The sequence below is a fragment of the Epinephelus lanceolatus genome, chromosome 9 (assembly GCF_041903045.1).
Source record: "Epinephelus lanceolatus isolate andai-2023 chromosome 9, ASM4190304v1, whole genome shotgun sequence".
Taxonomy (NCBI): Eukaryota; Metazoa; Chordata; class Actinopteri; order Perciformes; family Serranidae; genus Epinephelus; species Epinephelus lanceolatus.
Window position 1 is genome coordinate 1,890,662 of NC_135742.1, and position 16,839 is coordinate 1,907,500.

The 16,839-nt window shown below is 43.0% G+C and overlaps 1 protein-coding gene and 1 long non-coding RNA gene across 2 annotated transcripts in view; one reads left to right on the plus strand and one right to left on the minus strand.

Moving 5' to 3' along the window:
* Positions 1 to 16,839, plus strand: part of LOC144464322 (uncharacterized) — a 59,573-nt gene that overhangs the window by 11,449 nt on the left and 31,285 nt on the right. The gene's annotated exons all lie outside the window — the stretch shown is intronic.
* The window catches only part of LOC144464312 (uncharacterized), an 18,365-nt gene continuing 2,985 nt past the window's right edge, over positions 1,460 to 16,839 (minus strand). Inside the window, exons 2-6 of the mRNA XM_078171026.1 lie at positions 15,336 to 15,418; positions 13,330 to 13,444; positions 9,150 to 9,194; positions 8,755 to 8,842; positions 1,460 to 8,539 (exon numbers count right to left, since the gene is read on the minus strand). Of these exons, the coding sequence (XP_078027152.1) occupies positions 2,039 to 8,539; positions 8,755 to 8,842; positions 9,150 to 9,194; positions 13,330 to 13,444; positions 15,336 to 15,414 (6,828 nt within the window). The 5' untranslated portion in view covers positions 15,415 to 15,418 and the 3' untranslated portion in view covers positions 1,460 to 2,038. The remainder of the gene's footprint in view (positions 8,540 to 8,754; positions 8,843 to 9,149; positions 9,195 to 13,329; positions 13,445 to 15,335; positions 15,419 to 16,839) is intronic.

Consider the following 16,839-nt stretch of genomic DNA (forward strand, 5'->3'; position numbering starts at 1 on the left):
TGCTTATTTGACTTCCTGTTGCCTTTCTATCATCTTGAACCAGTCTGGCCATTCTCCTCTGACCTCTGGCATCGACAAGGCATTTTGGCTCACTGGATATTTGCTCTTTTTGGGACCATCCTCTGTAAACCCTAGAGATGGTTGTGCTGAAAATCCCAGTAAATACTCAGACCAGCCCGTCTGGCACCAACAACCATGCCACGTTCAAAGTCACTTAAATCACCTTTCTTCATCATTCTACCTACCTACCTACCTTCTGATGCTCCGTTTGAACTTCAGCAGCTCATCTTCACCATGTCTACATGACATGATTGGCTGATTAACTATTTATGTTAAGGAGCAGCTAAACAGGTGTACCTAATAAAGTGGCCAGTGACTGAATATTTACATGGGCTATTTTTGTGTGACAAAGTTAAATGGTAATAACTGCATATTTAGAAAAGCCTAAGGTATAAGTTTATCAATATAAGGAAAAGTTTCTTTTGCTCAATGACTTATAGAGAAGGGGTGGAATTTAAAAAGTTTATACTTCCTCTCACCTTTTCAGATGTGTGAATCAAAGTAACGATACCTTGACAATTGCTTTTACATTAAAGATATTTTTTGGGGCATTTTTGCCTTTATAGATAGGACAGTTGAGTGTGAATGACATGCAGCAAAGGGCCACAGGTTGGAGTCGAACCCAGGCCGCTGCGGCAACAGCCTTGTACACAGGGCCCCTGCTCAATGCACTAAGCCACTGATGCCCCTACAATTGCTTTTACATTAATCATTCATTCATTCATTTATTTTCTGTAACCCCTTATCCTGATAGGGGTCGCCTGGGGGCTGGAGCCTATCCCAGCTGACATTGGGCGAGAGGCAGGACTGACACATAGAGACAGACAACCATTCACACTCACATTCACATCTCTGACTGTGGGAGGAAACCGGAGCACGTAGAGGAAACCCATAGTAAACATGCAAACTCCGTACAGAGGGGCTCCCTCACCCTGGGTTTAAACCAGGAACCTTCTTGCTGCGAGGCAACAATGCTAACCACTGTACCACCATGCCGCCTTTATTATTATTATTCGTAAGTATTACTTTCTTTCTGTCTGCTTGTTTGTTTGTTCGTGTCCTTTTTTAACGTTCAAAATAAATATAAAATATCACACCAGTTTACAATACTATCAACCAGTTTGTATTTCTCTTACATAGAAGTCCTGCGGTTGCTTAATTGAAAAGATGGATCTTAATCAGCCTCACTTGCTTTCTGAAGCTTAGCTGACTCAACCCTCATGGCTCTGGTTGAACCTGTGTCTTTACCACCTGAAATGTCACAGTGTGTCAACCGTTGGGCTTTTCTATGGCAAATGCATGAAGCGATGAAGCAAACTGTACTTTTATTTTAACCAAACTTTAAAACTTAGTGAGGGAAGGACATTAGTCTTTAAAACGATCTGTCAACACACAATAATAATTTTAATGATTTTATTTCCAAGAATAACGCAAAAGAATCCATATTAATTGGTATGATTATGAAACATTTGAGTGCAATAAAAGTTAGATGAATTTGACTACATTAAAAAAATGCCTTAACATTTAAATCAAAGCAGCATATATGTAGTGAATAAGATCCAGCTCAAATCCAGTAACATTCAGATCCAGTAACATCCGTTTAAAACATTACTAAATGTGATCCACTTCACTCACCCTCTTAAAAAGAAAGCAAGGTTAGTCAGTGTCATTCATCAGATGTCTTGACCACAAGCTTTCAAAGTAACAAACAACTGGAAATAACAAAAGATAAATGCAGATAAAATTACAAATGATGAATTAAATTCAGATGCTGTGTCTTTGCTTTCAAAGATACATTTCAGCTGCAGCATTATAGAACTCTACATTACATCTGCATCAACAGTTGTTTCTGTTTGTTTCTACGACTTTTGTTTTTGCGCCTTTAAAACTGATTTTCTGCATGTTTGTAAAATGACAACACAGCGGAAGAGGACAAGACTGCAGATAAACCGATGGCTGAAGACTAAGCTGTTTTCTTCTATTCTGACTGACACTCTTGCAGCAGCTCACTCACGGACACCTCCCCATTTCTGTAAAAAAATTTCAAATGACCACACTCATTATCATCACTGATCCAGCCTTTCAGTGCAATATTAACAGTACTTTGGTTGGGTCCAGAGAAAGTCAGGAGAACTTTGTCAGTTAAACGTTGGCACTCAGATATCTGTGTTGACTGTGAGCTCAAGTACAAGACGTCTGTAGCTGTGTCACTTGCACAGTTATCAATGGTGACTGAACCGTGGTAGAAAGCCAACATGTAAATGTCATTTCCATCACCCCCGACCAAGTAATCACCACCAGTGGACGCTAAGATGTCATTGCCGTCAGAGCCTTTGAGAAGAGCACTTTCATAACCAGACACCAAGACATCAGAATATATGGTGCCAATGACTGTCTCAATGTCCTTCAGCACGTCCCCCTCAGCATCGGCATAGCGGCCTTGTCCAGTCAGCAGGTTAACATAAACCCCTTTACCTGTGTCAGGATCACCTCGGTAGAGAACAGCGTCTCTGCCAGGACCGCCATCCACCAGATCAGCCACTGGTCCAGGAATGAAAACATCCCGACCAGAGTTTCCCATCATCGTGTCATTTCCATCACCGCCATAAAGAGTGTCGTCTCCCAAATCACCAATCAGGATGTCAGCTCCTTTTCCCCCTATGAGTGTGTCATCTCCTTCACCTCCTTCCAAGGCGTCATCCTTCCATCCACCAATTAGAACATTGTCTCGGTCATTGCCTAGTATGTCATTGGACTGGGCAGGACAGCCTTGCACAGTGTGGACCTTTGACAGATTTCTCTGAGAGCTAAAGTCCAAACGGCAGTCAACCTGCAATTGTTTCAGAGTCACTTTGAAAGCTTCAATTTGAAAGGAAGGAGCATCTTCAGTTGAGTTTAGTGATATCAATTTAAAAGTCACTCCGTCAGAGCTCAGAAACTCTAGGTGCTGATGTTGGTCACCATCATTGTAGTTGAGCAGACTGAATTTTAATTGTTCCCCATTTGTTGTGATCGTCACATTCAGATCTGCTGTTGATGAGTCAAATGCAACTTGGCTGCCATCAAAAAAATCCATGTCAACCAACACAGTATCAATATTCTGATCTTCTGCAAAGTTATCGATCAATAAGTTGTTTCCATACTCATGTTTGATTATGTAAGTGTCTTTTCCTTCACCTCCAAACATCAATGCACCTCCGGTGTAAGGATCAAGCAAATTCTCTTTGCTGTTCCCAACCATGATGTCGAAACCTGAGGAACCATACATTTCTTTGACTGACTCTGCATTATTCATCATCATCACTTTGCCTTGACGGTCACAGAAGAATCTGTCCTCAGAATTTTTTCTTGTATATCGGAAACACCCATCATGTCCAGAAGAAGTCAAATCATCTTCTACATCTACTGACCGTTTCTGGAGAGTTGTTTGGAGTGAATGAAGTGGTTCAGGTTCCTGGTTTCTATAATCAGCAGTTAAGGGGAACATTAGAGACTCGGCACAGCTGCTGTGGTTGGGCATCAGTCCAGCTGTTATTCCGTCACTGGTCTTGATCTGCAGGTGCTGATAATTCTTTGAATCAAACCAGTTCTGTAAAATAACATCTTGCTTTCCGTGTACCCAAATGATAATGCTCTGTTCTTCACAACTACATTTTATATGGTGATATTGTTCTTTCAGGAAGAGAATATCCAAAGCTAGATCTGGTGATTTATTGTTGATGGTTTTGACTCCTTGGCCTGGTGTGATAACATACCAGTCCTCCCCTCCTCTGCCCTCGATGAAATCGTTTCCTTTTCCTGGGAAAATAACATTGTGATGTTTATTCCCTCTAATGTCATCATCAAACTCTGACCCGTGTACTTCTGTCACGCTGTCAAAAGCCTCGTCCTTTTCAAGGTCCACCGCCAGAGCAGATGTGGAGTTACTGTAGTCAATGCTGCGACTTTTTATGCACTTGTTGAACGGGTCACTCTCCAGGCAGTCAGCCTTGTTATCTGAGATTGTGAAAGTGATCAGATCCTTTGTGACAACAAGCAAATGTCTGTATGCTGGTGACCTGAACCAAAAAACTATAATCACATTGACGCGTGCATTGTCGTGGAATGCGTTCAGAACAACCAAGTCATGTACTGCCCTGGCTTTAAAAGTGTGGAAATTTGCTTCTATTATGACCATGTCTATTTTAGAGTCCCTCGCACCATTGTCAATCCACACTGAAGACTCTTCTCTGTGTCCTCTGTCTTTCACTATATATATGTCTTCTCCTTCACCACCAATCAAATAATCAAAAACTCCTCCTCCTCCATCTATCAGATTATTTTCTCTATTTCCAATGAGCACGTCATTATACCGAGTCCCCAAGATATTTGTTACTGTACTTAGAAGTGGCTCTGATGCGTCCACAGTTTCACCTTGTGTCTTAAACATCTTGTTAATTCCTCTAGCCACCAGCTGTACAGAAGAAATCACAGTGGAGGAAATCTCAAACAAGACTCCGTCTCCTGACATCATGGTCATGTGACGATACAGTTCCCCTAAAAACCATCCTTGTATGGTAACAGAATGACTGCTCTCATACATCAACACAACATCATCTCCAGATTTAGACACAGATATCTGACTGTAATTAACGCTGAAATGAAGAATGTCTAGTGCTTTGGAAGGATCGTAGTTGTTAATGATTGTTTTCCCTCCATTTTCAGGAATGATGTATGTGTCTTTTCCACTCGAGCCTTGAACGAAACTTCTCTGTGGACCCAGGTAGAATATGTCATCACCTGGTTCACCGTAAAGCATGTAATGGTAGTTTAACATGACTTGAATCATTTTTTGTTCTGCCTTCTGAATTGCAAAAAAATGATTAGCATCTCTATTTCCCTTGTATACCCCATAACTTGAGTTTGATACAGCTTTATAACCTGAAACTACATTCACAGAGCCGGCTGGTATGAACATGAGGATTTTCTTCTGTAATTTTGTGTACTCTAATTGATGTGACTCTCCCAGGCCAAGAATTATATCTTTGCTTCCATGTGTATCAATTTTCTCACAACTCTTCCCATATTTCTCATCATTAGATACAAAATAGTGCAAGCAGAGCTCAGACTCGCCGTGGTCCGCAAGGTCGAAGTAAATACCTCCTCCATTCCAAGAAGCGTCACCACCACTAAAATCAATGGCCCTCGTTCCATCCTGTTCCTTTGTAATTCTGTAATATTTGTGATAGTCTGATATCTGCTCAACGAATCTGTGCCCCTCCGCAATTTCATCGTAACGCCAATTGTAGAAGAAGCTTGCTACGTGAATTGCAAAGTGTAAAGTTCCCTTTACAAAGCCAAAAGAAACAGCCCGCAGTTTCTCCAGAACTCCAGCTTCCTTCGGGATGTTTTTTAGTTCGTTCTGTATGCCCATATAAACATCATCAATGACTGTCCGGACTGCTGACAGAGCCACTATAAGCGGTGCTACTTCAGGCTGAACAATTGCAAGAGCATCCAAAGGAATCATACCAGCATCTAGGGCAGCATCAATATATCCCAGGGTGTCACCTCGCTTCAAATCTTGTGCCAAATTGTATACCCCAAATCCCATTCCCACTACTGGTATAACCGTCATAGTGCCCTTTATGGCAGGGCTTTTCATGATCGCTGTTGCAGCTCTGGTGATTCTTGTCTCTGAGGACAGACTTTGTCTTGCAATAACAGATGTTGTCATAGTCGTCACGCCATGAGCAGTTTGCAGAGATCCCACCACACCATCTGCGATGTCACCTTGTTCAAAAGCACGAACAGCTCCTCTCATTCCCAGCATGAGGCCAAGTGTCCCAACAGCAGTCCCAGTGTGCTCTACATACTTGTTGACTTGATGGGAGGAGGTTGAACTGTGAATCTCCATGTCATTAATTGCTGTGTCAATGCTCTCCAACAACCTGTCATTGTAACTTTGACTCTCTGGAGATAACTCGGCCCTAAACTCATGAGGTTCAGTATCAGCACCCTTGAACAGTTGACATATGAACTGTCCATTTTCTATTCTGGCACTGTCCCCCTGGACGCTCAACTCTGCCAGATTTTCACCATATTTTGCCCTTAACTGAGTGTGAATTTGTTCAGCTGATAATATTCTCACCCTGGAGAAATATGATTCAAGTTTGACGGAATTTTCCAACTCTGAGGCAGATTTTAAGTCTTGAGGTGTTACCTGGCCATCATCATAGCCTCCTAATGAGCCAGATGCCGAGGGTCTGTTGCTGTCTTTTGCTTTGAAAGTTTTATAATTGTTTGTTTCTTGAACTGAATTACTTTCAGTTATCTTGTATTTTTCTGCAGTTTTCAATATCTGAGGCCAAATTTCATTTTCATCTTGAATCCACGATTGGTACTGTTTAACTTCTCTTGTTATGAGTTTTTTAAGGTCATTCATTAAGTCTTTCTTATTTCTAGGGTTGTATCGGTTTTCTAATTTGCTGGAACCTTCAGGTGTTGCTGAGCCACTAAATCCACGTCTGCTTGGGTCAACCCAAGTAAGGCCTCTTGCCATTGAATGCTCTTCTAAAAGAAAATCCTGTCCTTTCTCTCGAATGTTGTTGTCTGGACTGTCGGCCATATCCAGGGCCATAAGCACCAGAGGAAATGTCCGGAAGTTTCTAGCAGATTCAGATATAACTGATGCAGTGAAATATGTGGTGTACCAGGCCTCAGTGGATAGTGGTACAGTAGTTGTATGCTCTCCAAGAAAAATACCTTTCACATATTCAGTGTAGCTTTCTTTTGGGTTATTTATATTGTTGTCATTAAGAATTCGTGGTCGCATGTCTGAGTATTTTTCTTTGTCTATGTGATCACGAATGCGCTCATGAACTTCATTAATTTTCTGGTCATCTTCTATCTGATTGTTGTCAAGCTTTTTTCCAATTGGAGCGACATACAGACTTATAGGATCAACACTGAATATCCAGTCTTTGACCATCAGGTATGTAAGGCTGTTTTCTCCATTCTTTGCATAGTGATGAATGATATTTCTGACATCTTTTCCTGACTTAATCTTGTAAGAGTGGGAGAGAATATTCTTTTGTTCTTGCTCAGTTAATCTTCTCTCTAACTTCCATTTCCTCTCATTGTTTAAATAAATTTTTTTTGTTAGAAAATACTCTTTCAGATTTAAGTTTTCAGTGTTAATTTTTTCTGGAAGGGGCAGGTCTGTGTGAAAGAATGCCCAAGATAGAGCTTCAAGTTCATCACAAGCATGACGTATTTGGTCAGCACTGTCAAACTTTTCTAAAACATTCTGGTCAATAAATCTCTTTGGCACATCTGGCCAGCTGTCTCTGTAGACCTTAAAACGATTGACTGGATTCTTGGGTATTAGAAGGTTTCTTTCATTGGGAAAAACTGCCTCTCCTCTATTGGCGGGCTCCTCTCTAAGAAGTACATATCCCTTCCTATCGCGATTGGCCACCACTTTCTTGCTGTCACCTTTACCTCGCCATCGCAGCCCTTCTGGAACGATCTCTGGGGTGATTTTCTCTCCTGTGTGCCTGACCTGAACCAGAGTATCCCTGAGGTGCAGCTCTGTCTTGATGTTGGCGGTGTCATGTAGCTCCCTCAGCAGGGTTTCAACGAATGCTTTATCTGATCCGACCTCAGGTGCCACAACACTTGTTGTTTTGATTTTATCAGAGACCCTGAAGGTGTGTTGAATGATTTTGGCAACATCTCGTGCTGTGTGCCCCGCCAGTGTCATCTCTCCTGAGTCTTTCTTGCCATGTCCTACCAGCACCAGTGTGCTGTCCTCCGACAGAGGCACGGCCGCACCGTGGATCAGTTCTGGTTTTTGGTTACTATCAAGAGTGTAGACAGAGGTCGTTGTCGGATGGTTTTCATAAAGATAAACAGCAGCGTCTTTGATAGTAGAGTCATCTTCCATAATGAGGATCTGCTGGTGGTCATAATGTGTGGTATGATCAGCTGGTGTTTGTGATTGGTAGCTAGAAACTGATTCAAGTTCAGTCATGGCCAGGTAAGTCTGTTGATTCTCCTGGTTTGTCTCTAAGACTGCTTTGGTGCCACTGGCCATAAAAACTCGAATGAAGCTATAATGGAATTGTTTGGTTGTGTTTCCATCAAGCGAGAAAACAGGCGCAGTTTTCAGTGATGGGTTCAACACCAACTCTGCAAGTGATGAGCCAGAAAGGCCGGATATGGTTTCTCCATCTTCTGAAACATTTCCAAATATTTTCACTATAGTGTAGCTATCTGCTTCTGGTACACATGAGACATTGTACAAGCATTCTTTGCTGACTATCAATGAGTTATGAGGATCCAAGCTGTATTCCTGTTGCACTCTTTCATTTGTTGAACTTTCTTCGTCAGTCATGACCAGAAGTTTTTGGCTGTAGCTGCATGAGATCTCTGAAGCACGTAGCAGCCAATCTTGTGTCTTCTGTTCATCAATAGCTGCCAAGAAGCTCTCAAAATCCTGTAAGTTAAAATAACATATAAACACAGCAGAAAGTGCAGTTAAAGTCAGGGCAAGATACATCTACAGATATTAATATAGATTACTTTATATCAACTCCTTTTATTACCAGGTTTTTGTCGTTTAATAAAACACTTATTTGAGGTTCCAGTAAAATGTAGTTCAGCACCTCTGAGCTTACTGCTGCTCTCCATTTTATTTTAAAATTCACTCACCTGTCCTCTTTGAATGACAGAAGCTGTGAAATTCTCAGACTCCTGAAGAGCATCCAGCAAACTCATTGGGTCTTTGTCTGTATTCGTTCTAAAAGACAATTGACATGTTTATATCATAGAGAGGTAGACAGCAATTACACAGATTAAGCAATACCTGGTGAAGACCACATGAAAACTTAATCTGACTAGTGTTTTATAGCACCTTTCCTAAGAGAAACCCATTTGAATAACTAAAAGAAAAATAGTTAGTTTTACAGTTAGAAGCACTTATAATAACTATTGAGTTGGGCCTGCCTTATAAGGCCCACCTTATTCAGTGGCATCAGTAAGGTGTTAAGGTCTACACCTAAAATATTGTATTGTCACCAGAACTAGTGTAGATGAATTCTTCTTACCCGCTACTGGATCTCTTAGCTCTGGCCCCATGGGTGGATGTGCCCCTAAGATGAAATACAGTCATGGTTACCTTTTCAGTTCTCTTTTTCCCCCTCTTGACTGAAATACAAACACCCCATGGAATCAGTAACGGACACTAGTGCTAAACCAATGAATCGGCCTGGCCAGTAAATACTCTAGACCAGTGGTCGGCAACATTTACTATCAAAAGAGCCCTTCTGTGTTTGCTTGTCCAAATTGAACTGACATTAGCTTTCTTTGCAGTAGCAACAGCGGTGAACCAATAAAAGTTGTGCATGGTGAAACCTAGTTCGTAATTGTATTCTTTTGGTTGAAAATTGGCAAAGTACCCTTTTTAGGTGGAACCAAAGTTCCACCCAGAAACTTTTAGGCATACACCATTAGCACATGTGAGTCTGTCACACAATGGTGAGCGCAAATGAAATGGCAGAGCTGGAGGACTCACAGACTCCCAATCAGCTAGAACAGCACTGGAGAAAAAGTTGTGAATATGACGAGGACAGTGTCTTGGCATTGCTCCACTGTCGTTAGGGTATGGAATGAAAACACATCCAACATCCTAACACATTCGATGCCACCACCCAGTTGTGCTGGTCACTGGGACAAGGACAGAGTAACTTGTGTAGTATTTTAAGATTCAAAACCTAAGATATGCTTCTTGGTTTTATAGCCTGTCGTGACTTTTTGCCTTATGGGTGTAAAGGCCCTGACACACCAATCTGAAGGTTGGCCTTCACTCAATGTTAAACTTTTGTTGAGTGTCTGTTAGCCTAGTCGCTGCACTGTGTCCAGCAGGTTTGGTCCCCATCTGTGCTTGTCAACTTTTTTCCCACTGATGCATCATGTTGAATCGGCATCAAAGTTCAGCTCAGTGCACAAGAAGAGAAACGGAAGAGGTGGAAGTAAACAAAGAGCTAACGTCACAAGGGAGTGAGGTCAAAACAAAGATATAGTTTAAGGTAAAATTGTGCTTGTCGTCTTCACTTATTTTGCCAGCAAGTTTTTCATCCTCCACAGTCGACTTCATGTTGAAAGCGTATGACTCCAGGCCGTTCTTAGCAGACACCTTGTCACGCTGGACATCGTCTTCAGCCTTGTACTTCTCAGCTTCCTGGACCATGCGTTCAATGTCCTTTATCCTTTGAGCTCTTTTGCAGAAAGGTTTCCTGATGGTTTGTGTTATTTTCACTGGCGCACAGTAAATATGCTCTGATTGTGTTGTTAATGTGCTAACTGGCTAACTAGCGTCAAGACAGTCTTCCAGTTTCTCTTTTTGCATGATGAATACAGAATACCATTGTCTGCTGATATGGAGAGGTATTTCCTTTCATGCAGGTGAAGAACATACGTGCTGATTGGCCTTCGGCTGTAGTCTTTGCTTTGTGTTCATGTGCAGCTTTTTGGTTGAGACACAGGCAGTGTGAGGCAACGTAGTAGGCGACATTTGTTGCTGCTTGTTCTCTGATGTCAGTTTGGTGTGTCTCAGCCTTTAAGCATTCGTACAGTGTTCGTACAGTGTAGTACGTATGTATTTAAAAGGATTCTTTTTGTTTTAATGACCAAGGTTTACCAAAGTTGCTAGTTGGCAAAATGCTGCCTCAGTCCCCAGCAGGATGATTGTGTCGGTGTTTGACATTTGCACTGCAGCCTCCCTAGAAATGTGTGCTTATACATCTGGGGCCGGTTGCACCAACAGGGCTCACGTCTGGTCTTAAGCTAAGTCGGTCGTAACTTGGTGTTCTAAGTCCGACCTAATAGTTACGCCGGTTGCACCATCTAGGCTTAAGCCTTCTTCTCACTAAGTCTGGGTGAAATCTTATGCCTAGTCAAGAGCAGCTGTAAGGTCATTATCAAGCTGCGGCTTTAGAGCAGCTTGATAATACCACCGTCTGTACAACGAGCGGGCATTTAGACGGGAGAGAGTAATTAGGGACAGAAGCAATCCATTGGATGTGTAATGACGAGGAGCTGATTGAGATGTTTCGATTCGGAGAGATCTGTTTGAACTTACTGAAGAGCTGTCACCAGATTAATTTTTTTGGAGGAGACATCTTTTTTTGCCTTGCTAAGGTGATCTTTCCACTTCTTCCTCATGTCAGCCTCTGTACGAAGGCAGCCAAAGTCTGAACACATATTGATGTGCCCCGTTATCTCTGCCCATACTGACTGTTTTTTCTTATTTGTGATGACGTCCGACTGCTTGGTAGTCAACACGTCTCTGTGCTGGTTTTACAGCTCCATTAATTTTCTAATTTCAATGTCGGTAAAGTTACCCTTTCTTTTTTGTTGATCCTCCATGTTTTCTTCAAATCTTAAACTGTAAATAAACCATCAACATAGATGAGAGGGGCTGTCAACTGTCAATTGTCAACTGTCAAGCACACGGGGTGAATTAGCAACGTGTCATTTGACGTCACCGCGCTCCTCTAAACAGGCCGCGTGCGTCATTCCAGGGGCATTCACATGGACACGCACGGCTAAAACTGGCGTAGCTAAGACCAGTCGTAAGCCCTGTCGGTGCAACCGGCGTAAGTCCACTCCTTAAGACTGCTCTTAACAAAGACCATCTTAGGAGTTAAGACCAGGCGTAGTTAAGACCAGTTGGTGGAACTGGCCCCTGGGGTTTTTGTTTTTGAACCATAACATCTGTGTACCATTACAGCCCTAATGTAAAGTCCTACACGCTGCTGCTGTTTGGACACATGTTGATTCGCCAGAAGAAAAGCTGTTTTGTCATATTTGCTAAGCAGATCTCCACATCGTGGCTACCCTGACTAGTTCTTCTCTCCAATGTGCGCTGCCTGCCATTCTCAAGTGTAGAAGAGAGAAGGAGAGAAGTGGCTGACTAATAAAGAGTTTCAAGAAACTTACTTAAAATCTTTATACAAGCCAAAAGACAATAAAAGCACAAGGGGTGCGGCTTTCTGTGGATTATGTTCTCTATCAATGTTTCGGTCCAGAAATGATGCACCAGAGGGCACTTATAATATGCAACCAGCCGCCACTGCCCGTCAACAAAAACAAAGACAACTATGGTTAAATGTGATAAGACCAAAGGACTGGACGGAGGCCATCATCAAAAATGCTCACATGTGCAGCGCACACTTCATATCAGGTTAGGGAAAAAGTATTTCCTGTTGTAGGGATGAATAAGGTTATGTGTATTAAGGGTTATCATGTCCACCTCATCAGAAACTGGGGAGGGATTAAGAGGAAGATTGGATTTCTCTGCAACGCTAACTTTTTAGCACATTAGCTAACGTTAGCTTCCATAGCAAAACAAACAAGTGTGGTCCTCCTTTGTAAGATTGGCTTCCTGTGACATCATCCATCCACTGAGTGAGAGCATACGGGTCGGCCAGTCTGGTCCCGTTGGTCAGTGTTTACTTATTCAAGTAACACTGGCGGTCCCGGAGAGTGAGTGACCTGACATGGTGCGTTGGTAAATTCAGTCTGACGCTCTACACTAAAATGAGAGCCCTGTTGGTGGAAGAAACGCAGCGTTATATTTCTACATGAATGAACCAACGGTTAAGTTAATCACACATTCACTCCGCTCGGCGCTCTGCTGCTCCGTCTCCACAGACAGAGTGTCCAGAGTGCGCTCTGCCACTCTGAGAGTGCGCTGCTCTGGATAACCCAACGCTACATTCAGACAGTGCTACGAATTTACAAACAGTCTAGTTTGTGTCAGAGTGCGCTCCCACGCTCAGAATGAGTGTTTCTGAACGCACCACTCACATCATCTTCCTCCATTGTTGAAAACAAGCCACAGGAACTTGCTAGCTCAGTGGCCTAGTGGTAGAGTGTCTGCCCTGAGACTGGGAGGTTATGGGTTGGATCCCCGGCCAGGTCATACCAAAGACTATTAAAATGGCACTCGGCATCACAGGTCGGGATTGGGGGGTGGGTTGGATCCGCTGCTGCTCACCGCTCCCTCAGGGGATGGGTCACATGCAGAGAACAAATTTCACACACTCAGGTGTGTGACAATCAGTGGGACTTTAACTTTAACTTAAGTTAGCACTACCTAATGTCTGTGGATTGTTTTGCCTCCAGCTAAGCCCCACCCACCAAAAACATTATATTGTTTACTAACAGTAAAAGGGTCTATAAAGGTTGAGAAGGAGACATTTATTCAAACATTTATTAAGACACCTTTGGTCCGATGGGTTCTTGAGCCTTTCATGGAACATGTGTTCATGCAGTCCTCTGAGGCGGTGCAGTGCAGCGATATCAGGGCCGAGCTCCTCCCACTCATCATCTCTCACCTCTGGGAAAGAAATGTTACATTTAATGATTCACAGGATCCCTTGTTAGTGCTGCTCATCCTCATGCTTATAGACTGACATCTTTATTCAACGTGCAAATGACACCAGCTGCTCTTCTGTTGTGTTTCTGACAAAGCAGGTGCTTACTGAGTGTTTGCTGTAGGATTAAACTGCACTGTCTGTTACTGTAGTGTAATTTAAAATAACAAGACATTAGTTAGTGCACTGTATGTTTTTTTATCTGGGTTATATGGTTTCCTCACAGTTGTGATCTCTTATTTTGGTTCAAACATGAAGGAGAAATCAGAGTACTAAAATCCTTCAAAATGTCCTCTGTTAAATAGTCTGTAAGGGGAGAGCTTGGTCTGTGTTGCAGTCATTAGCCATTTTTAAACAGGAATTGTGCAAATTTGCAGGAAAGCCCAATCAGTCTTTTTTCAGCATTGGCAGTATAAAAACAAAATCGGGGAGTGCAGCAAAATGCCGCCTACCTACTTTTGTTTATACAGAATGTGCCTTTTTCGGGGCAATGGGGGGCGTGAGCAAGTAACAAAACGTGTAGCTCAGCGTGTGACGTAAACAGACGTGGGAGGGAAGCCGCGGCTGGTCAGTCCTTCGGCGATTCTCTCCTAAGTCGGCCCGTTCTTCACCGTCCCCGTCATCTGACGGTTAATGGCCTCTTCGTTTGCGAGGACAAGGAGGGCGCACAATTCCTTGTCTCCCCAGTTGCTCATCTTTACAGTGTCTGTCAGGTTTGTGTTTCCCTCTTGCTACTAGCTGCTCGCTAATTCCTGCTATCAGCTGTTACCTGTTTATCCACCGCCAGTGGGTCACACGTGCAGCGTCATCAACAGCTCCTCCCACAAGTCATCAACAGCTCCTCCCGTTGCAGAAGGCCGCCTCGGTCTGTTTAAACTAAAAGGGTTCCACCAATATGTCTACCCTACGAGGCGGAAAATTTGGCACCTCGGATCAACTCGCCAATCCGGCTCTGTGTGTCTAAACGCTCGCAGCTTGCCGGCAAAACAGCCCAACATTCGCAGAAGATCTGGCAGTGTAAAAGGGGCTATTAATACACAGACTTGAGAGCAAAACAGCCGCTGTATTGATTTCACACAGACTTCTTCTGTTCAGAGGTGTGACATCACCATGATGACCACAGGTATCGCCAAATCAACCAGGACTAAATCTAAAGCCCAGTTCAGACCAGAAATTCACCACAAAGAATCATCTCTGGTCAACAACTCTCTGTACTTCTGTACTAATTTGCAGCTTTTCAGACTTATTTTGTGGCTGGATATAATTTGTAGCTTCTTAAAATCTGAATGAGGATAGTGATAGTGAGATACTGGCTACAGTGATGAAACAAAACCAGCATCAGATGGACTGTATTCATAATCAATACACCACAATAATATAAATTAATCAGCACTAATTCATCAGTCAATGAGAATTTGTGTGTGTGGGTGGGGCTTAAGCACATACAGCCAGCAGCAGCAGCGACCCACCGTCCTCACCCTGTGCTGGTGTCAGACGGAAACCGAGAGCTTGGTGGGGACGGAGCACCTGTCGCAGCAAGCCAACACGCCGTCTGCAGTCATTTTGACTTGACCAGCAGACTTCACTACAAGCTGATTGGCTGTTGAAACAGTTGATCTGCTTTACAACCAGCCGCCGGCGATTTGACCATTTGAGTTGCAGGTGTCACCATCAGCCGGCTTGAGTCAAGCTCAGACCGGCCAGTTCACACCACTACAACTTTTCTCTGCAACGTTCTAAAACGACTTTGTCTCGTCACAAATCTTTGATCTGAATTGGGCTTAAGGGGTTACAACTATAGAGACAGCCTGAACTTGAGAACTTGACATTGTAAAAATGTTAAAGATTTCTCACCAAATTGTTCAGAGAGGATGATGAGGCTGAAGAGGACCAGCAGCCTCAGTGTCCTCCAGTTCTTCTTCCAACCTGCCATCACTCTGCAAAGTATGACAAACACACAGCGACAAAAACATGACTGACCATGGCAGTAGTGATGCATCGAGCCTTTCTATTTATTACTTCAGTGAACAAAAATAACAATTGACCCTGTGCTAAGCCCCGCCCCTTTGTGATGGTCAGTCAAGCTGTCAGAGTAAGCATGGAGCTCACACTGTAACTAACTGCACTCCCTGAAGAAATAAGATCATATTTTTGGAACAATCAAAGAGTGGTTCCAGAGAGAAGCAGACAGAGGGGTCTACAGTGTGTGTTTGAAGGATATATCCAGGATGTTAAACTGACTCAGCAGCAACAACAGGTTAAAAAGACAAAGATAGTTAGAAGCTAAAGCCGAACTATAGGCTACAGATCACAGTGTGAAAGTGAACCACCACATCACTGCTGATCACCACAGAAGACAATGGATATCAAGGGAAACTTCACCCATATTGAACCAGCTGTGTGTCATCACAGTGTGTGCAGATGACGATGTTTGGCTTTGCCCCCGTGCCCCTGCCAGCACCCACACCTCCACCGCCAGATGGGCAGGGATCACTTCACCGGGGGGTGGATGACCCGCTCTGCTTCTGAGCCACACGCGTTCTCTCCAGGTGAAGAGTGTCATTAACATGGTAATGGTAAATGGACCTGCATTTGTATAGCGCCTTTCTAGACATCCAGCCACTCAAAGCGCTTCTCACTCTACGTGTCACATTCACACACACATTCATACACTGGTGGCCGAAGCTACCATTAAGGTTAAGTGTTTCCTACTCATTTTATAACACACTCACACACCGATGGAAACATTATTGGGAGCAATTTGGCGTTCAGTTTCTTGCTCAAGGATACTTTGACACGCATTAGCACACAACCTCTCCAGGTAACGAGTGTCATTAACACACAACCTCTCCAGGTAACGAGTTGTTTTCAACAATCCTGTCAGGATTTCCCACAGGTATTCACAGTACAAAAACCCTTTGGGGATGCTTCTATAACACCCTTCACACTTACCTGAATATAACAAGATTTAATTTAAGGAGTTACTTTATAACTGCTGCCTCCAGTGGCTGAGCGTCTCTGCTGACGGAAGATATAAGTGATGAGCGAAAATATGCACCACGCAGCCAGAAAAAGAACCTCTTAAGCAGGGCAAGAATTTAGATGGGGCAAGTAGATCTGAGAAGTACTTGCCCGGCAGGGCAAGTAGGAAAAACCCTTAACATTGGACCCTGTATTGAACCACTGATGGTGAGGCAAGATTAAAAGAGCTGATGTTTGATCAGCAGAGTAAAGTATTACTTCAGAGCTCTGCCTGATATGATGCAACACTTTCACTAAAAGCCACACCACAAAGTAAAAATACTGCATTTATTTTATCTTTGAGGGGAAAAATTAAAAAACTATTGGCAATAAAGGA